At 45.0% G+C, this 21,561-nt stretch overlaps 1 protein-coding gene across 2 annotated transcripts in view; it reads left to right on the top strand.

The window, feature by feature from the left end:
• The first annotated feature begins 4,502 nt into the window (after nt 1-4,502).
• kcnq1.1 (potassium voltage-gated channel, KQT-like subfamily, member 1.1) overlaps nt 4,503-21,561 on the top strand; it is a 42,347-nt gene continuing 25,288 nt past the window's right edge. Inside the window, exons 1-5 of one of the 2 annotated variants that reach the window (XM_076018150.1) lie at nt 4,503-5,100; nt 11,809-11,899; nt 20,095-20,221; nt 20,745-20,823; nt 21,226-21,322. In XM_076018150.1, the coding sequence (XP_075874265.1) occupies nt 4,736-5,100; nt 11,809-11,899; nt 20,095-20,221; nt 20,745-20,823; nt 21,226-21,322 (759 nt within the window). In that variant the 5' untranslated portion in view covers nt 4,503-4,735. The remainder of the gene's footprint in view (nt 5,101-11,808; nt 11,900-20,094; nt 20,222-20,744; nt 20,824-21,225; nt 21,323-21,561) is intronic. The other variant, XM_076018160.1, reaches the window with a different exon arrangement.

The raw sequence follows: 21,561 nt of genomic DNA, 5'->3' as shown, positions 1-21,561 counted from the left end.
TTGACGTTAAGTCGAGGCGAGCCAAGGTTGCTGTGTTTGATTGAAGCTGGTCGGGTCACTTCTTTGAACGATCGGCAGTGATCAAGCCGTTGGTAATAACTGATGTCACATCCACAATCATGAGAGACATTTTCACAAGGTGCAATTTTATTTCCGGGCGATGTGATGGCTGTTTTTCTCTCAGGCTTATGGAACGAGCCTTGACGTGACACCTTCTATGTTCCTTCCTTGTCCTCCTTTTATCTGCCAAAGCATCATAAACCCAAGGTTGACCTGAACGAGTCGGTAATGAACACAACACAACAAAGAGGGCTCTACAGCTTTACTCCGGGCCAGCGTCTGCAAATCAATACCAAGGCCTTCGACAACGTTTGTCACATCATCCCAGTGTCAAGCGACGGTGGACCGGATCATCAGTTCATCATCCGTAAGGTAGAAGGTGCAAGTTAAGTTTTTCCACAATGGCTCCAGTTATATCAGCGAGGCCCCTCCCTCGCCCACTGCCACACAACCTACGACCAACCTGGTGGGGTTTGTCGGGCTGCAGCGGTTACCGCGGCATGTGTGATGCTGAGTCTTGCAGGTCGCAGCGATGAACGTTGCAACCAGTCAGCCTCCCTCGAGGAGAAAGGGGTGGTACTTGCGGGATTCTCTCCATCGCCTGCACCAATCACCATTCTAACCCTAACCTCTGCTTTTAGAGGCTGAACCTCCAGTGCGGTGGGCAACACACACTGAGGGTTGTTGTTGTTGTTGTACTTTGTCACTCGGTTGGTTGAACCAGAGAACAGAGCAGTCTCTGCCTGCTGAGGGTAAAAAAATATGTGCGTTTGTCACTCCTGGTGTGCAGACGCAGCCGTCTTTATGCGTCACTGAACGTTTGTGTGTCCCAAAGTGCATGTGTTTCATATCGTCAATTAGCCTGTGGGAGAAATCTCGACACAACGCACGGCGCGGCTTGATCAACCTTGTTGTGTTACATAACAAGACTCTGCCACTGATAATTTCATTTATAGGAGCGGCGAGGGACACGTCCCGTCTCGTGGCTGTATGATATATTTCTCATAAATATGGAGCACAATGCAGCCTGAGATCTCGTGACTAATGTCTGAAGACAGAGCTCGTCTCAAAAGGCTGTGCGCTGGGCGGCCGGCAGAAAGGCTTTAACCTTCCGCAGCTGAGTTCAAAGCATTTAGGGCAAAGAGGCTTAACGTCTGGGGAACTATGCCTCTATTCAACTTATAATTTCTCATAAGACTATCAGTACATCTTCTCATAGTTTCTCTCTCCTCTCTGCTGTCTATTTCCCTTTTTACTTTACAGCCTTCATAAAATACGGTAAGCGTTTTGTTGCCTTTCTTCCACTACAGACGCTAAATGACACAGGCTCTGCAAAGTCAGCACTGTTTTTTTTGCAATAACCTCTCAATACTCTCAAACGGACTACTATTAACAGGTGTTGGAAAATCCTGTGCCCTTTGTGGAGAGACTGCAAGCTCATCACAGTGAATGACCGCTGACAGCTTTGTGGCCCTCTGGTGTCAAATTCCTGGTGCAGAGACTCGCTAACTGGAAACAAGTCAAAACGGATGAAAAATATGAAGTAAAGGGTGACCTCCAAAGGCACAGTAATGGCCATAAGAGTGCTAGTTCATATTAGCATTGGCTAGCTAGCAAACTAACCCTTCATGACATTGACATTTGTTTATTGTAGCTTTAGATCTACTCCATCTATCCATCTATCCATCTATCTATCTATCTATCATCTATCCATCTATCTATCTATCCATCTATCCATCTATCCATCTATCTATCTCTCAGCAGTTTGTGACGGTTTACACTGCAAGGTGTCAGTGCAACAAAAACCTTTTAAATGTAATGTTTTTCATTTTTTCTGAATACTTGGCTTGTGGGTTTAACTTCCTCAAATTAACTTAGTTTCATTGTAAGTTTTTTCTCTGTGTTTAGTGTTAGTCTTAATGATGATCTAATGACACTAGAGCTCAATTCTCGCATAATTGCATAGAAAACAAAGGGTGTCTACAACATTTGCTCTGTCTCGAGACACTTAACTCATATCCCGCGTTCTATCGAATCAATATTTTGAAAACAATTAGCATTCATTTCACTTGTGACGAAACCGAACATCAGTCAATCTTGTTCGAGTTGACTGATAAACGACTGAACAAACTCATCCATAAACATGTGACCTTGACCGCAGAAATACAATCTTATATCTCCTCAGCACAGCAGGAGTCTGGTTTGACCTTCCACATAACTGCATTAATAAAAAAGCCAGAATGGAGTGGGTGGCATCCGGCAGCAAGAGGCACTAAGAGATTAATATCTACCTGGCAACAGATCCTGTCATCACATGCACACCACTCCACTCCTATTAAAATCCAACTGAAGTCTCCCACTCTGACCTACACACACACACACACACACACACACACACTTCATTAGACTCACTGAGCTGAGGTCACTGCGAAATGAGTTCTATGGAATGACCTTGTTTGCCAAAGCCACAAGAGACCGGGGTGCTTTCTTGGTTTATGCTCAGCAGCAAGGCTGACAACTTCATTCTAAAAACTTAGATAAACCACTAGTCGCTCAACAGATATTTCTGAAAATATCTTGGTTTTTCTTCAGCTCGCAAGCTCTCAAAGCCTGGACGAAAAGCTCTCAGACGTATTATGTGCAGCCTCTATGTGTGGCAAAAAGTGCACGCACATTCAGTACCTTCAATTTCAAAGGCTTCTATGAGAAAAAAGAAAGAACCATAAATGCATCTGCAGTGCCTGTTGGGAGGACAACCTTTAGAAAGCTTTAGAAAGAAAGAGGAGCGAAGCAAGAAGTGAATTAAGGGCTGTGTGTTTTATCTGGTTTTGAAAAGAAATCGGAGTGACTATTGAGCTACACTGAGTGCACTATCTTCTACTATTCACCTGTTTTGCACATTAATGAAATTGTTAATAGTCACAGAAAAACAGAAAATAGACACTGTGCAACCCAGTTTATTGTCCAGACTTCTATGTATCAAGATTATTTGTGTCCCAGAGGAAAAATATTAACATTAATACCGACTTGAGGACAATTGGCTACAACAACTGACATATAGTATTCATACTATACCAACACAATGCACTGCCACAGGTGAGGGTTTATAGACTTTGAAATACTGACGCATCCAACTCACCTCAACAGTTAAATGTGTCTTGAACTTTAGGTTCTTTAACAAAAGAGAGGACTCTTAACAACAATCCCGTTCTTACCGTGTCACAATTGGTAATTGAGGTAGTGGTCAACTTATTAAAGTTTTGTCTTCGATGTTGTGTTGTTAACCTTCAGGTGACAGTTGCGACAGGGCTGCTATGTATCTATCGGTTGATCTAATATTCATTTGCTGGTGCCTGCTGCTCTTCAAGCTCTCGCTGGCCCCATGGAGCTGATGACATCATGACACTGCAGGAACCTGCAGGAGATGAGCACATTGTGTAAGAGGGGGCGCTCAGGGCATTGATCGTGTTTCCCCATTAATAGTTCAGTTGTTGGATGATTAACTTGTTCTCTATTGTACATGCTAATTGAGATAACAAGGAACTTATTAGCGTGAAGCCTCCAGTTTGATGTAGTGTTGTCACTCTACTACTAGATGCGCAAGGAAGAAATCAGACAAATAACAAAGATGAAAATCTTGTGTGTGATGGATGATATGAAATGAAATAAATAAATATTCACACCATCTGGTCCAACAGTTTGGTATATGTCCACCCACGTAGGCTAGTGGGGAGTGGGGGAATAAATAAATAAATAAAATAAAACAACTTTCCACCAAATACCTTGCCGTGAGTCACACAGTCAAGTCGAACAATGGCAGCCCAACTTTAGCATATGCAAATTCAGCCAATCAAGCGATATTTGTGTGGTGCACAAAAGACACAAAGCACACTTGTCATCACAGTTTCCTTCCAGCACAAAAAAAAAACCCTCTTGGCATTAAACACAACACTTCTTGCCTGAGTCATGGACGAGAAAAAAAAAAAAAAAAAAAGAAAGTTGGGTACAACATGATTTAAATCACCCCACACCTACTGTCTGCACAACAAGAACAACAGCAGTTTCATCGCAAACGCTTGTTTCATCTTGGCCGGATGTTTCCATTTGCATTCGTGTCTGTGTCGTTGCCTTTTTCCTACTATTATTTTTTGCAACGCATAATCATTAGAGAGTAGGTCAGCGGCACTCAGTCACGGACGAGGAAACAAGTATAAAGTTCATTTGTTCTAGACTGCTGAAGTACAAAAAACCCAACGTCGTGCCTCAACAGCTGCTGATTGAGCGTCCGCGCAGCGCACGGCCTGGCGCCCGCCCCGCAGCACTTCTCTCCCCGCCTGTCTGATAAGAAGTCCGATAGAGAGGCGGCGGGGAGCCAGTCAGGGCTGCCTGACACCGAGAGAGTCAAACAGCGAGAGGAGGGGCGGGGGAGGGGGTTTCTGGGGCCAGAGAAACACCGTCGGTGATCTGGAGCATTCATAACTAATATATTCCGTCCCGCGAGCTTCGGTGGCGGGACAGAAGGTGGACGCGCATGGGCGAACATTTGTCCCGGCTCGAGCCAGTGACCGGATAAAACCTCTGGGAAAGTTAACCGAGCAAGACCAGGAAGGAAGGAAGGAAGGAAGGAAGGAAGAAGACGAGGGGTCGCTGGAGAGGCGGCGGGACGGGCGCGAGGATGTCCGACTCAGGCCACGGTCACGCGCACCACACGTTGGGCTCCTGCGGCGTGGCACGCGGGCAAAGACCGCCGGACCTGGAGCTGTCGGAGCGCGAGTTCGGCGCGCCCGCCGAGGAGACGCCCGCGTGCGGCCGCCGGCCGTTTCCCGCCTCGGCGGAGATGCCCGAGGAGGCCGACCCGCGCGCGGAGGTGCCCACGGTGTTCCTCAACCCGTGCCTCACCCACCCGCGCATGTCGGTGCGGATGTCCGTGTACAGCACGGGCGCGCGTCCGCTCCTCACCCGCGCCTACGTCCAAGGGCGCGTGTATAATTTTCTGGAAAGGCCTTCTGGCTGGAAGTGCTTCGCCTATCACTTCACAGTGTGAGTGCTCACTCCTCGTTCATTCTATATACATTGTTTTCATTATCACCTCCCACACACACACACACACACACACACACACACACACACGCCTCCTTCTTTAGACGAGTGTCTAATTGCAAGTCGACAATCCTAATTAAGGGAGTTAATTGCAAGTGGAAGTTGACCTCCCCCCCCCCCCCTCCAAAACACACACACACACACACACACACACACACACACCATTACGGCGCATTAATCCTGTGCATTTTGGTTCTGCCCCTCATGTCGTTCTGGAGGCCCCTCTAGGACACTTTAAATGGCATTTAAGTTCAGCCGCAGCGCTCAAACTAAAACACACCATGTAAATCATAACGAGCGGGAGAATCCCAGACAAAATATGTCCTTGCAGGGCCACTAAACCAATATCATGCACATAATTCATGTGTGGGGAGGGAGGGGGGCTATTTTTCGTCATCAGCGTTGAATATTAAACATTCCACAACAGTAAAACTGCTAAACAAAAAAAACAAAAACAAAACAAACAAACTGTGGAACCAAGTCATCCAGACTGTGGAAGGGAGGACGATTTAGAACTCTCCCTTCCCGGCAGTGCAGCAGGGATGTGGGTGACTGTGAAATAAATAAATAATAATAAAATATGGATAGGGCTATTACAGCCAGTAATAAAGAGAACGGCAGAACAAAATCCAGTGCATGCAGGGTGGATTTTTATCTGCCAAGGCTTTAATATCACCGAGATGTCACGGCTCAGCAGCCAAAGCTAATGTGACAGTTTTGTCAGGTAGGGTTTTTTCCCCCCCTCTGCTTCCTTCCACTTTTTTGACAAATGAAATGTTGACAGAAGACCAAAGGGATAGAGATTTTTTTTTTTTTTTTTTCCTTTTACAGTCTTTTAACCTGTAATCCACATCCCGGCAAACGACAGTCTGGCTCTAAAGGCTGAGGTTTAGGAATGCGGGACACGATCCTTTATGCCGCCGTGTGTGCGGCCCGCGCCCACTTGCTGGCACTGATAGCAGGTAGCTAAACATGGCACTGTGTGTGTGTGTGTGCCGTTAGAAGAGCAGCCCCGTCTGGCGCTGCCACCCTGTGACCCAGCAGCGTCTGGGTGGGTGGGGGGGGTGAGGGGGGGGACGGGACAAAGAGGGGAACACAGCCTGTCGGAGCAGGTTAGAGTCTCTGTGACTCACGGGGGGGACGTGTGAGCAAATACAGCAGCTCAAACAGAGGAGCTTTAAAGGTCCCATATTAAAGAAAATAGCAACAATATAATACAAAACAACAAGATTGGCCCTTTGTTTCCAGCCTCCCGCTAAAACTGAAGCCTTGTTGGACCTTCGACATGTTTGAAAGGGGAGGAGTCGTCGCTGACCCGAGGAAAGTTATCGGTGCCCTTTGTGACATCACAAAGGGCGGATTGCGTGAATTGTGTCTTGCCGCACACCGTTTGAAAAGCGGAGCAAGTCGGAGAGGCAAGGAAGGACTTTTTCTCATTTTTGACGAGTCACCGACAGGATGGAGACACTCGCTGCGTTTCCATGGCCCCTAGAATTGCGCGAAACCTAAATATCGCAACAATAAACTGGTAATGGAAACAACCAAACTTCGTAAACCTCTCAAATATCGCTAAAAGGTTTTCATGCTCTCACGAGGTGGATTTTCACGACGTGTCGATATAGAGGTATAATCGCAAAAGTGTCATGGAAACACTTTCTTCGCATTTACACGCCAGCGGACGTGACGTACAGCACCGACGTGCAGATTTATCGCAAAATGTTTTGTACCTCCATCCTCCTCAAAGTGTGGTCTCGCGGGACAAGTTTTTTTTTTCTCGAGAATTACCGATTTTGTGCTTCACACCATTCAATGGAAGCACTTACACATTGCAATTGTACTTTGTTGTAATTTTGTAAATATCGCTTTTATTTTGCGAAAAACTGTAATGGAAACCCAGCTACAGACATTACATGTACAGATATTAAACAAGAAAGGACCATTTTCAGAAATCACTGAACTTAACAACCGTGTCCCACGACGAAATAAATCATTAATAAACACAAGACAAACATAAATATGTATTTTTGTTTTTCAAAAGATTTTTTTTTGTGATTTTTTTCATGTGGCTGCTGCTCAAACTGCTGTGAAAATGAGTGTGTGCTTGACTTTGCAGTCTGTCCCTATCAGGTACGGCGGATCTTTGCTTGCTGTGACTCGTGTGGACACCAAAGCTGGTATTTCTACATTTTTGGCTTTTACTGAGTCAAGCGAAGCAGAGAAAGGTCACATTAGCCTGCTGCCGGACAAATTTCAGTACTTAAAGGGTCGGATGTCAGCTGTTTGTGGGTGTTTGTGGCTAAAATGAAAGCTCACGTTGAAAAAAAGAGAAAGAATGTGCGTTCTGACTGGAATAATAAGTGGTTAGTTCAGTTTAATCTCTTTGGGACAGGAAGAAAAAAAATAATTTGTGGAAAACTCTTTGATGAGGCCATATCATGTTAGGTATTTACACCAAGCCCGCTACTTTGTGTTTGCACATGTTCTGGTGGGAGAAAAGCTCGGCCTTATCGCTGACCCAGAACTCCCAACGTCAGAGGCACCCAAGGACTTATCAGAATTGCCCTTGTGAGTGTTTGCGCGCACGCACACACACGCAGGTCTGTCAGCTACACGGACATGGCGGTCTTTCCATGGCAGAAAGGAAAGAAAGACAAGCTCGCTTGTAAAGTAAATCAAGTGGCTCTCCGCTCCTGTTGGGTGTCTCCCCCCGTAGCGTGTCAACTTCCAGCATTAAACTGAGTGTTTTAGCTCGGCACAGCGGGGCTCCAACACAGGTTGTGGTTACTGATGAGCCTGCCGAGAGAAAACCGAATATGAAAAATGTTTAATAGTCCAACTGCAATCTCTTTCAAGCACTGTTGCGTTTGTGTGCTTTTATTTTGACATTTTCTTTTTGGTTTGTCTCCGAGTGAAAGAGATATTGAACTTATTAGATAATTAAATAAATGTAATCCAAGTAAGGTTTTTCTCCTCAGTGGTGTGTATTTGTTTGTTTTTTTTTGTTTGTTTTTTTAATCTTTAACTCTCAACAAAACACACATGAGCTCAGACTGTTAATGGGGCACTCAGACAAGGTCGCTCACTGATGGCAACCTCACGTTCCTGAGTTGTTTACCCCATACTGGCCAAACTACAGACCGAGATATGGGAGAGGGCGGTTCGAATGAATGTCATAACACACAAGAGACTTTTGACTTAGACTTAGACTTTCACAGCAGTGCACTTTTTCAACTACTGTATGAGTTTGTAATTTGTTTGTATGCAAGGTTTCCTAAATCCTCTGAGTGCATTTTGAGACGGGCTCATGGAAGGTGTTTTGGAAGCCCAAAGGAAAAACTTGGAAGATTACCTGAGCACATTCCTCTCAAATGTTTTTGCCGCTAGTTCAGCTGCTTTTAGCTGGCAACGCGAAGCTTCCCATTTTGTGTGACGTTAGCCTACAGCCAGCTGCCGCACACTGCCTTGTTTAACTACACTCTTGCTGAAACTAGTCTAGAATAAAGTGAAAACATCCCTAGGAAGAAAAACCTTCCGTACTGCTGCTGTTCCTCTCGTTGCAAATGCCATAAAATGACCGCTTCTGCCACATCCACGCTAATCTGTGGCGCTGTCTTGTCTTGACATTTGGATCCCTGATTGTTTTTTATTCTTCTGTGGTTTTTAGTGGCAAGAACTTTTGCCTTCTGTTTGTGCCACAAATTTGATCAATCCATATAAAGTTCGTGGAAGTCAAGACTAATTGACGAACACTTTCTTGTCAGACGTTAGCAAGATGGATGAGCGAGATTTCCGACCTGAAATCTTTAGAAATTCTGCTGTTGAACTGCGTTTCACTCTCCGTTCTCGTTATATTTACTTACATTACTCCTAATTAAAGCGCTTTTCATCTTAAATCACTGTTAAGGGCCTCGAGGCAAACATCAAAAAGTTTCCCGCTTCTCGTCTGACACCAGACACTTGACGGTAACGGCGCTAACGGCCCCGCTGATAACTCCGCTCCGCTCCTGTGTTCCGTGCTCTGCATTCACCGCGCAACACGCTGCACCCTGTGCATCTGTCCATCAATAATGAATGGCATCGACGCTTTGAGCTTTGGTTTTCTGAGTTGCGGCGCAGCCGTGTAGCCCCGGCCAGCGCGCTGCTTTGTTTTTGCGGTGGCGGCGGGCTGGCAGGAGGCGGAGGAAGTGAAATATGATGGCGCGGTTAGCGGAGGGGGAGGCCCCACCGGTCAGATAGTCTCAGATGGATTAAGAGTGAAGCGGGAGTGAACGCTCAGCATACTGAGCGGGCGATTCGGCTTTGAACTCACTCGGGCGCTCAGACCTGAGACCTCACCACCATGAGCGTACGCCAAAGTCTTTGGCTCGTAAAGTTCGATTTTTTTTTTCTTTTCTTTTTTTCATCGTTTCACTATTCTTTTCACCGCATTTGAAGACAAGTTTAAAAAAAAACTGCTTTTAAACTTGAGCGCACTCGTCTGATTAGCCCCTGTTTAACCAGGTGGCGCCCTTGGGATGTCAGTCTGTCTGGGGAGTAGACGTACACCAACCAACCTGCAGTGTCATTTTCGCAGCGTGGCCTCCTCAACTTGACGTGTGGCAGCCGGCATGATAAGCCCCGGTGTGTGAGTGCGTGTGCGTGCTCGTGCGCTAGCTGGAAAGGGGCGTTTATTTGGATTCCTGGCCTGTCTTCAGTCAGCGCAGGCCAACGCCGAGCAGCGATAAGCGCCTCCGTGGCACAAACACTGAGTGGAAACTAGAACTGCCTCTGCAGATAGTTTCCATCCAGTGTGTTCGTATAGGGCTGCAGCACCAGCAGCAGGTGAAAAGTAAAAGTTCAAAGCGCAGCCCAGCCGAGTACTTCCGACTCGGCTGCCGCGCTGTCGATATGTGTCAGTTCCACAGCGGGTGTCTGCCCACTTGTTGCTCTCACAGCTGACGATGTGGGCGTATTGCTCAGTGTGTCTCCGCACTTCAGGCCCGTCTCCTATATTAATTTATTTATTTTTATCTCCACCACCGTGTGAATTTATTGAAAGCTGTTTATCGAAAGCAAAGTCTCATGTGTTTGTTTTTCTGAATTGTTCCCTTGCTGACCAGTGGTTTTGCCCTTTGAACTCTGTCGTCGATTCGGTTATGTTGTCTCGTGACTTCCCGTTTTATTTTGATTGACTTCCCTAGTGTGCCCCCACCTGGTTTGATTAGCCTTCGTCGCGCTGATTGTTACCACCTGTTCCCCATTTACCTCGTGTGCATATATAGTCGGCGTCTTCGCGTGGTGGAGCATTGCATAGTTAACTTTCAATAAACAAAACTAGATATTCCGAAAATGTCAAGTTTAGCCCTGTGTTTAGGACCTCCGACTGAAGCCGATGCTCTCTTTGACCTCCCACGTGTTTCGAGGGTGGCTTGAACAAACTGTTCTCAAATGGCGGATCCAGCAACAACTGGGCACCTATTTGCAACACCTGTTTGTATTGTATTTCCATAAACTGTGAGGTCAGACCGATGCAAACAGACGTTTATTTACGTACTTATCCAGATAGATCAGTACGTGTACAAGAGGAAAAGTGATGGTATTTACATCATCAACTTGAAGAAGATTTATATAAACTCTGCAGCCTCTAAATTATGTTTAATCAATCCGATCATGCAAATTTCAGACGTCAGCTGATTAAATAAAGAACTCTGACAGGCCTAAGATGTTATTCCCATTAGGAAGCTGTGTCCTTGCCAACACAAATGAAAAGCTAATGTGTTCGTCCTTGTGTGCAATGCCAAACTTATGAAAGGAGAGAAATTAAAACCCACATTATTCAGTTGTTTTTTGTTTTTTTTAAAGATTTCTTGGACTAAATTAATTTAAACATGATAAAAAAAAAAACATGCCTTGGTTCTGCTTTGATAGCAGTAGTACAAGTCTTAAATGAAGCGTGCACAGCTGTCAAAAGCACATTTTCTTTTATGCTTTTATGAAAAGCTATAAGAAAAAGCTGCAGGTTGCAATATGGAGCACTTGCTGTTAATACAAGTAACTTTTCCTCCACCTTGTGCGAGAGAAAAACTAAATGCTTTTGCTGTGCAGAATTTTATCGTTTTAATTTTATTTTTACAACGTACGGCGTAACAAAACCAAGGCCAGTGGACAAGAGGCTTCCAGGGAGGTTTACAACAACACAACTAAGCCTCGACTCTCACAACTAAGACACAGGAGTCTCGTTGTTACTGCATTTCAAACACGCCTCACCTTGAAGGGGGATCAAGGAGAATATTAAGGTGCGAGTTTGACCTCATTGATGACTGCGCGCACGCGTTCGTGATCACTTTGTTTGAGTTGATCGCGCATTCGCACAGATGCATCAAAAAGATAATAATTTGCCAGTTTGTCCTTGGGTGTTGAACTTAGTGAGACACGCTGGAAATATTAATGTCGTGCTTTCTGGAGACTATTTCCCTCCTCAAAAAAAAAATAAAGTTCTGGTGGTAAAGTCAAGTCTGAGATGTGGGCCTGGGTGTGATGTGAAGGACTGTCATTGAAGAGATTTGGATTAAGTGGCTTCCAAGCAGGTTCAGGGATCCTTTGATTTTAGGGAAATCTGAGGTTTTGGCAGCAGGAACTGATGTTTGGTCTTCTTTTGTCCTTGTCCAGGTTCCTCATTGTTCTGGCGTGTCTCATCCTCAGCGTCCTCTCCACCATCGACGAGTACCAGGCGCTCGCTCACACGACACTCTTCTGGGTGGTGAGTGTTCAACCTTCTGGGTGATGCATCAGCGTTCACTAACCGCGTGAAATCTGGGAATGTTGTACAATGCGGTTCTTAATAAAATGCTAAACTGTAAAAAAAATTAATTAATTAATTAAAAAAAATACAAGTACTACAAGTTGTGAAATGAGATATTTGAAATATGGCAAAAGTAATGGACCTGATTTTAAAATAGTAAATAAAAAAAAGTAATTAGAAGTAGCCAACACAGGGGCATTACTTGTTTTTCAGTTCCTGGTTTCTGAATTGTTATGGAGAAACTGCTTGTTGTCCTGATTTTGGATTTCTCATTTCAAAACAAAAATCCATTGCCTGCCAAATGTAATGGGCAATTCTGCTGCCCTCTTCAGGCGAAGGTTGAAGCGGCACCAGTACGGCTGTTGTTTAGGAATTAGTCGTAATGGCGACGAGGTGACGAGGTGACGATTTAATGTTTGACTCGCAGAGATCATAAAATGTCACCCAGCTGATCAGCTCACTGGTCAATTAGTGAGCTAATGAGCTAAGCTTACTTTAAAAAATTGCTTTATAACTGTACCTTATGTCATCAGGCTAAAGTGTAGTCAACAATTCTCTGTTGCCAGCAGCAACATTTGGCACAAAGGACATGTACGACTCACTGTAACAGAATTAGCTCCTGCCTCCTTTTACCCGGTGAACTTAGTGTACTCCCCCCCAATACAAAAATGCAAACAAAAAATTCAATTTGCCTGTAGGAAATCATTTGATCTCACTTCACACAGATTTGGTCATGACACGATAAAAAAAATCCTCTTGCCAAAGATCATCATTGCTGTTACAGGAAATGTAAGATAGCCGGACAAGTCATGACACTTTCTCATAAACATATACACATAAACATAACTTGTACAGAAGTTTCTCAGAGTCCCTTCGGCGAAATGCACTGGAGTCCAATGGAGGAGCCCAGCAGTGCTAAAGTTCAATGGGTTTGCAGGTCAACAGTGGAAACATTTTACTGGTGGCCCAAACATCCACGACTGTATTTTTGTGTCTCTGTGTGTCCAAAGTAAACACATGAAGTGGCATACGAGGAAAACACTGACGAGTGTGCGGGTCTCAGTGGACACAGCATTAGCACACAGCTGCAGGCCGATCGATCACCGCGGGTTCTGTCCTAACATCCAGCAGCCGCTTGGATCTGTCATCAGGAATATTGAAGATGGTCAGTGAACTCTGGTGATTAAGAGCATCGCTTATGTGAACTCGGAAAAAAAAATGTTTCCATAATGTTGAGTCATCGCACAAAAAAGTGACGGCGTATGATTGGGTTGTGATTCCAGTAGGAAAGAACAAACTCAGCTCTGATTGTTGGCGCTTGCTTAAAGGGGACCTATTATGATAATTTTTGGGCTTTTGTATTTGATACCTGGCCCCTCCAGAGCAGCAACGCACAATTTTCCGCGCTGAAAGCTTTTTAGATTTGTGTATCTCGCGGCTCGTTCCCTCGTATTTACTGCGTCCTGCGAAAAAGCTCTGTTTCACTTCACTCCACCCCCAGCCTTGCCGGTACACGCCCCCGCCCGGGGTCACACTCTTCGTCGCTGCTGAGCCTCACTTCCTCAGTTTGCCGGTGCGGGAGTGAAGAGTAAACGGCAAACTTTACTAAACAGGCACAATTTAAACACTTACCGTCGTGAAGGCTTCACTCTTTAGCAGCTGTTTACCGGCTAATCCAGCTTCGTACGGACCCAGCGAGGGCTGAGTTACGGTCGCAAGGCGGACCGAAGGTCCCTGGACGTTTTTTGTGTCTTCCGTGTCCCCGGAAATATATCTTACTTTGTGTACTGACCATGTTTTTGTTTTGTATTTTTGCGAGACATTTTAATAGGGCTTAGAATGATTTGGTTTCATACTGTTGACTTGTATCAAAACACTGTCTGAGCAGAGAAAATATGTACGCTGAAACGATCACTTCAGTCATAGAGTCGTTTATTATTAGACAAGAATATCTGCACAACTTACGTCCACACCAAGCACAAAGCAGGAAGAGCTCTATACAACCCATGTTACCATGCTGGCAGCGTGAACATCGCTATAAGGAGTGAAACTTGCTGCCTCTTCAGTTTCGCTGCCAGCGAACACAACACACATAACAAGCAGAGCACGGAGTTAGCGGCGGTGGCTAACAGTTCATTAACACGATTCAGTGGTTGTACGTTGCAAGTAGTCTTAAAACTAATGTTGCTTGAGGTCACAATACACTCACAGTCCTCATACATGTTTTCAAATATTGCCGTGGCTGACTATTCTCTCGTCGTCCACCAGGGGGCCGAGTCGAGCCCGTCTCACTCCCGTTGCCGACCAGACGAGAGGGGTCTGGCTGCAGACCGGTGTTCCATCGCATCCGCATTAGGCTGAACAAACCTCCAACATTTGATCTGTTCGTTCCACTCCGACGGTTGTGGTCCTTGGTGCTTCGGTAGTCGCTCTGTATTTTTTATTTTATATTTTTTAATTTCCCTGACACCGAAAAAAAACATTTTCTTGGAGCAGCGCATTGCGGAATCACTTCCGGGGCAGAGCGGGGGAGGGCGGAACCGGTCCGAGAGGGTGCCGGAGCTTGGCCATGAAAGGAGATCCGGCACACAATTATGTAATTCCGTGCCTAGTGTTGAAAAAATCTCCGTGAACAGAGCGTTTAGAACCATGCACAACAATTTGCAGGGCTCACGTCCAACGGCATTATTTGACGATATCGAGATCGTTTGACGATAGGGTTCAACATTGTAACAGTTTTTAAAGCTCAGAAAAGTGGAAAAGCATCATAGGTGCCCTTTAATAGAAGTTTACTTAACATTTGTTTTATTAAACTCATAGTTGCCTAAACTGAGTCAAAGATGTCGCCAGAACGCGGCGATTGGAGGTGTTGGTTATTAATAGGAACATTTTTCAGCCCAAAGTTTTCTCTCCAGCGGCCAAGACATCATGAATGCGCTCTGACATTGTAATCCCGATCTCTCATTAAACATGAGAGGAAATGACATTTAGTTATTTTTTTTTCTCCCTGCGATAACGCCCCGCTTATCTGGTAATCTCAGGGACGGCAAATCTTGTTGTGTCCCGATAACAAAATAATACATTTCTGATCGGGCGATAAGAGCATTTGAGAAAATCACTGGGAGCGTCTGTTCTGTTCCCAGCTTTCGTGTGTTTGCTCGAAAGCGATAATATAATTTGAGGTTTTTTTTTTAATCCCCCCCCCCACAACTCCAAACTCCGAATGAACCCTTTTGTCTTCTAAAATAAGCTGTTAACACCGCTTACACAGAGCGCAGCCTTTCCTCCTCTCAGCCGTCTAATGATCTGATCTTTGCTTTGACTTTCGCCATCTGTTCACCGCTTCTGTTCCGTCTGCTGTATTGGTCGCGGATCCTCAAAAAGACTGAAGCCCTTACAACCCTAAGTTTTGTTTGTTTCTGCTGACAGTCAAAAAATGGCTTGAATAAATAAAGCGACCATATGAAACAAGGTGCTTGGTTTTGGGTTTTTTTTTTACCACACAAAGATTTGATAGTTCTATATTTTAAAATCACAGCTATGTTTATTGTAAACATTTCAAGGTGCTGCAACAATAACCAAGGTCATTGTTGCCGGTTAAACAACCGACAGCAAAAAAAAACAAACTGCACGTCGTCTCAAAAGCAATTTCATGCCGCGATTGACCTATCCAGCGCCTCTAAAAAACAATTTAGCGACACTGCATTGGCTTCACTCTCTCCAGACACTCTCAGCACACACTTCAGGCCCGGGTGGAAGACCGGCCTTCCTCCTGAAGAATCAATAGTAAATGGGATAAACTTAACCCCGGGACACTCGCTGCTGAGCACCGGAACCGTTTTTGGGCGACGGGTGAGTCACTCGAGCTCGTGCAAAGAAAACCTTAAGAAAGGACAAAAAGGGACCAGAGGCTTCTCCTGAAGGGAGGACTGGAGTGTGCGGCGTGCGGGGACTTCACCTTGGACGGAGAATCAGAATTCCAAAAATCCAACTGTCCTCTGGTGTAGTCAGAGTTATGCTGGCGCAAAGAGCTGAGTTACAACTCCGGTGTATTTCTTTGGATTTATTGCATTAATCCATCTGCAAGAGCCAGTATTTGGGGAAATAAGAATCAGATTTGAGAAGGAATCTGATTAGAATCAGATTGGCCTGCAGTTTGAACACAGCCTAAATAACATTTTGTTGTATTTTTTATTCATTTATAATATTTCTAGAGATGTGATCCACATGTGTGTGCGTCTAAATGAGTGCCGAGAAAAGTGCTTTACAAATCCAATCCATTATTATTACAGGTATTACGTTAATCGCTAAATTTCACAGTGACACAGTGGAGCACTGTTGCCTCACAGCCAAAATGGTTGCAGGTTCCATTCCCAGGCCTTGGGAGCCTTTCTGTGTGTCGCCTGCGTGTTCCCCACAGTCCACCGCCATGAGCGTCACATTGAGTGTGAGTAAGGATGGCTGCTCGTCTCTCCGTGTGGCCCTGTGACTCGTCCAGGTTGCAACCCCGCCGTCGCCTCGAGACGAGCTGTTTATCTGCCATTTATATGTTCTTCTAATGTTAAGAATGTTCCCAGTAAACAGCTGCTTTCAGCAGCATCCGCAGCACTCTGTTTAGCAGTGTTTACAGCTTCTAGGAGCCACCGATCAGCTGCTGTCCCCCTCATTTTTATAACCACTTCAACATGTCTTGTACTTCCCCGCCTCTTTGTCCATAGACATCGAAGCGTATTGGCCTTGGAGTCTATGGAAAATAAAGACCAGTTGAAAACGAACGTTTTCAAAATAGAACGTTTCATGTCCCCACACTCTCCATTCAAGGAATGTGCAAATTCTATTTTATTAAACCCCAGCATCATCATAATGTGTTCCAGCCTCAACCGTCCCCTGTAAGAGATTGTAGGTCTTCTTATTCCCCTCTACTCGGGCAATAAATAATTTGGAAAATATCTGTAAATTGTTGTGCCGCTAAACCAAAGAGAATCCCAGGACTCTCGTCCTTTCCCGCCTCCATCCCAACGGGAGCGGTTTGTACTCAGCAGCGCCTCAGATCTGCTCTGACCCTGACAGCCTCTCACTCTCTCCTCCCGCCCATCACAGGAGCATCCCTCACTGCGCCGCTTCTCTTCTCTCCCGCACGCTCAAGGTTAACGCGGACCGGTCTGTTCTCCTGCTCAGAGAAGCAGCGCCGGCAGACAGTGTTTGTAGTGGTGTGTTTGGGCAAACGCTTGGCGCTTTGCCCCGAAGGATTCTCACCCTCGAAAGAGTCCGATTGTTTTGGAGCCAAAGAGTGGCTGTGAACTGTGGGAACGCGTCGGCGCGTTTCATGTGTGTGCAGACACGGAAACCTTTGACTTGCCATTTTAATGAGATACTCAAGTGGCTGGTGAAAATGTGTTTATTAGGGAGGGGACTGAGTGTCGGGGCAAAGGAAAGTCAGGCGGAGGCGTGAATTCAAGGGTCGGACGGAGACCGGCGAGGGGATTGGATCGAAATATGTTGCGAAGAGGCGCCGGCGAGTGCGACTCAGAGTGAGGGCACTGGCACGATGAGTTGCCCTGCTTTTATTGTCGCTTCTCGCGCTTTCCTAGAGGATGTGGGGAAGCAGTGAGAGCGAAGGATGTTTGGCCTTAAAAAAAAACATGGACATCAAAGGAGCTCAAGTGTTCAGATGAGACGGAGAAGTTAAGAATTTCCGAAATAAAAACCAAATCGTTTGCTGTTGACACCTTGTTCAAGGTCCTTTTTCTGTTCCTTTATTTTCGGTTTGTTCTTTGAGAGACTCTCAAATGCGAGTGACTATGATTGTAAAGTCATTATTATTGAACTGAAAAGCTGAAATATACCCCAAACCACATGACAATACAAGTCGAACTGAATAAAGATGGGAGCCTAAATACTTCTGAGTTTAGCAGAGCGGAACACAAAGCCAAAGAAAAAGGCAGATAATCTGACGGGCCGGATGGAATGTTTCCCACGTTCAAATCTAGATGGAAGTCATTCCCTTGAACACATCCAAAGAACATGCTGGAAACTTTGCGGTGCAACCCGCGTTTAGAAAAACATCATTTAAGAAGAAGAATATGGATGTAACAATCACAGGCATCACTTCCCTGGCACAAATTGAGCTCAGAACTGAGCTCTTTTCATCCAGTCTGACAACTCCAGTGTTTCCCAGCTGAGCAGCAGTTTCCACTCATTGCTCTGGCATGACTGCAACTAGCCAGTACTCAGTCATATCTCACCTTGATCATATAGCGAGCTGGTCAAGATGGAGCCGTAAGAATTCAGACTTGAAATCACACCAAAGAGAGCAAAGTAAAGCGTGTGACAATAAAGAACTATGAGAAAGTGTAAAGTGCTGCTCAGACGGCAGCCACAACTCGACTGGATCTTCCAGCGGCAGGCTTTGTTTCTCTGTTTTGAGACCTCGGCTCAGTTTTCGAGCTGAGCTCAATCTGCCCTCATTTCCGCAAGATGACCTCGCGGTGCTTTGTGTTCAAACTTTTCATCATTTGGATGACCTTGACATTTAGGTCAGTGCTTGAATGTTGACCGAGAAGGAGAGGTCGTTGACTCAGTCTTGGTTTCCAAAGTAATTTGTAGAGTGAATGGAAAAGGCTACTTTCACCTTATCATGATTGAATTCTGTATTTTTGTCCCCGTGTGTTTGTTTTGGAGGTTTTTAGAATTAACCGTCCAGCTCAATTTTTAGCCGAGGACTTAAAGTTAAAGTTGAAGGTGATGGAGGCAGCAGAGAGGTGACGTTTCAAAACCTTCTTTTTAAACCAGGGAAAACGTTTTTAATTCCACCCCTTGCAGCATGCTTGGTTAAACTGTTTGTTTGTTTCTCAACCTTGAATAATAAAAAGAAAACCTTCCGTGAATATATTAGTAGATACATATTTTTCGTATTTGCTTCCAAGAACACAAATTGACCAAATTAGCCAGTAAATCATGTTTCTGTTGTACAAAAAGTACTACTTTGTATGCAGAAGAATTACCATGAGGGTGGGGGGGCCTTGTGTGAACGCAAGCTGAAAAGTGGTCTGCTTCCCACATGCAACCAGGGACCTCCATCCCCACATCATTTAGAACAAAATGATCCTGGTCCCCATTAAAAAACAATAAAAAAAAAACCTGCTGCTGGTTCCCTCTAAGAAGAGTTTCATTTCTAAATGTGTCAATAATTAAGAGGCACGTGGAAGTAATTGCCTTCAGACCAGTTCATTCATTTTCCACATGTTGGTGTAATTGTCTGCCTTAATTGATTTTTCGAATCCGTTGGTCCCAGTAGATCACTGGGGAAAACTAGCATGGATTTGGAATAAAACCTTTTTTAATTGGAGCAGCCTCGTGTTTCAGCGCTGGACGCCTGCTGTTTTGGCTTGTTCCAGCCACCCGCCTCAGTTAATGTGCAAGCCGCTGAGTGGCGTTGGCAAGAAAATGAGGCAAGCCGGAGCAGGACTGCCTTTGATGGTTAACATGGGATGTTTTACAGAAGCACGCTGCAAAAAAAAAAAAAAAAAGCAAAGATGAGGAGCTCCCACATGATGCAGTTGTGAGTGCGTAATGAAGCAAGTAATGCAGATAGAGGACTTGTCATAATAAAACTGTAAAAAAAAAAAAAAATTTTTGTTGAAGGCAACACTTTCTCCTGTTTCAAATGTCTTCTGCTACGCTGCCCTATCAAGCGTCCTATTGATTGCCTGTAAGTACTGTGTCAGCCATTATTCTGTCTTTAGTGCTGAAACAAGTTTACTTCTCTTATTGAGAGAAAAGAGTGCAAGTAGATAAAATACAGGGTAATAATGCCATCATCAATAGAATCGGACCTGCAGCCTCAATCAGGAATTATTCAGCGGCTCAGGGGCGCAGCGGGCTGAACAGCGACAGAGTGCGCATCTGTTGAGAAGCAACCATTAATCCTTAATAGATTGTTTTGGCAGGTTGTTAGAGTGCACTTTGTCAGAACAGATGTTCGGGTAGTTTTACACCAAATGTCCTTCAGAAACATGAGTTCTTTTTTTATATACATATATACACACACACACACACACACACACACCAAGGCGCATGCATCTTGTGTTACCTTACCACCTGTCCGTCTTGGTCATTTTTCTGTTTTCTTTCCCCCTGCGTCCCTCTGGCAGGAGATCGTCCTTGTGGTGTTCTTTGGGATGGAATATTTTGTCCGCCTCTGGTCAGCGGGCTGCCGCAGTAAATATGTCGGCATCCGGGGTCGACTGCGCTTTGCCAGGAAGCCAATATCCATAATAGGTTGGAACCGAGCCCTTCTTCTCTTTCACAAACACACACACACACACACATACACACATACACATATGTGATAGAGACACTCACTTGTGTGTGTGTGTGTGTGTGTGTGTGTACGTAATCCACATACTCAATTTAAACAATGTATGAAATTCTGAGCTTGATTTTAATAAATGAAAAATGTCTCAGACAAATTCAGCATGAAATTGAACTGGCACTGCAATTCTTTTTTTAGCATAGCCTCTTATTTTCTTAGAGGTTACGTTTTTTTTTTTCTTCTTCTTCTTTTAATATGCAGCACGAAACAATTTTTATTTTATTTCTTTTATTTCTTTCTTTTTTAATCCTATCAAGCCGCCTCAGCTTGCAGACAGTAACAAATATCGACTGTTGTACTGTGGAGTCTGTTCTTTGATTGACCCCGCCCCCCAACCCCAGACTCTAATTTCCCCCATCCTGAACATCTGCATCCTTAACTGTCCTCTATCATTTAATCGGAATGTCTTTACTCTTTCAATCAATGCAGATCTGATTGTGGTTGTTGCCTCGGTGGTCGTGCTGGCCGTGGGCTCCAAAGGCCAGGTCTTTGCCACCTCCGCTGTAAGGTGAGTGTGCACAAGAAAAGAACGAAATATAGATTGCAAAAAAAAAAAACTGGGGGTGCCCTCTGCAGCAGCAGCCAGCAGCAAACAAGCCGGTCATTTCAGAAATGATAGCTCCCACTTTGGCTGGGCTGAGATTTTACAACCTACAGAGCAACCTGACCCTGAACCAGGTCTCGTCCAACATCGGTGGCCGACCTCACGAATGCTCCCGGGGGTTTTGCTCCTGGAGCCAGGCTCCAAATTGTCGCCGACAGCCTTGCCAAAAAAAAGGGGGGGTTTTAGCAGGAGATTAATGCCCGTGGTGTTCAAATTGGTATTGGTTTCCCAGGTACCCTTGGCCTCAGTTTGTGCGCGTGTGCTATACGTGCAGTGTAAGCGTTTAAACACCTGTTATTTTTCCAGGGGGATTCGCTTCCTGCAGATCCTGCGGATGCTCCACGTGGACCGACAGGGAGGGACCTGGCGTCTCCTGGGCTCGGTTGTCTTTATCCATCGGCAGGTACACTTTTTTTTCTTCCATCTAAAAGCACATTTCCCCTGCAAGGGCTTTGGAACGCCTGATTATTATTATCATTTTTATTGGCGTGGTGGACGCGCTGCGTGTCGTGGGATTTTTTTTGGCCTCGACCGATCGTGCCTCCTTTTTCAAATACCTTTTTAGATTTGACTAAAAAGAGAAAAAAAAGAAGAAATGCAATTCCTGCTGGAGAGGCCTGGGACATCAGAGTGGTTACCTAC

Source organism: Nelusetta ayraudi, unplaced genomic scaffold (genome assembly GCF_046127955.1).
Source record: "Nelusetta ayraudi isolate G7.1 ecotype Tasmania unplaced genomic scaffold, CSIRO-AGI_Nayr_v1 ptg000002l, whole genome shotgun sequence".
Classification (NCBI taxonomy): Eukaryota; Metazoa; Chordata; class Actinopteri; order Tetraodontiformes; family Monacanthidae; genus Nelusetta; species Nelusetta ayraudi.
This window is presented reverse-complemented; position numbering and strand designations above follow the sequence as displayed.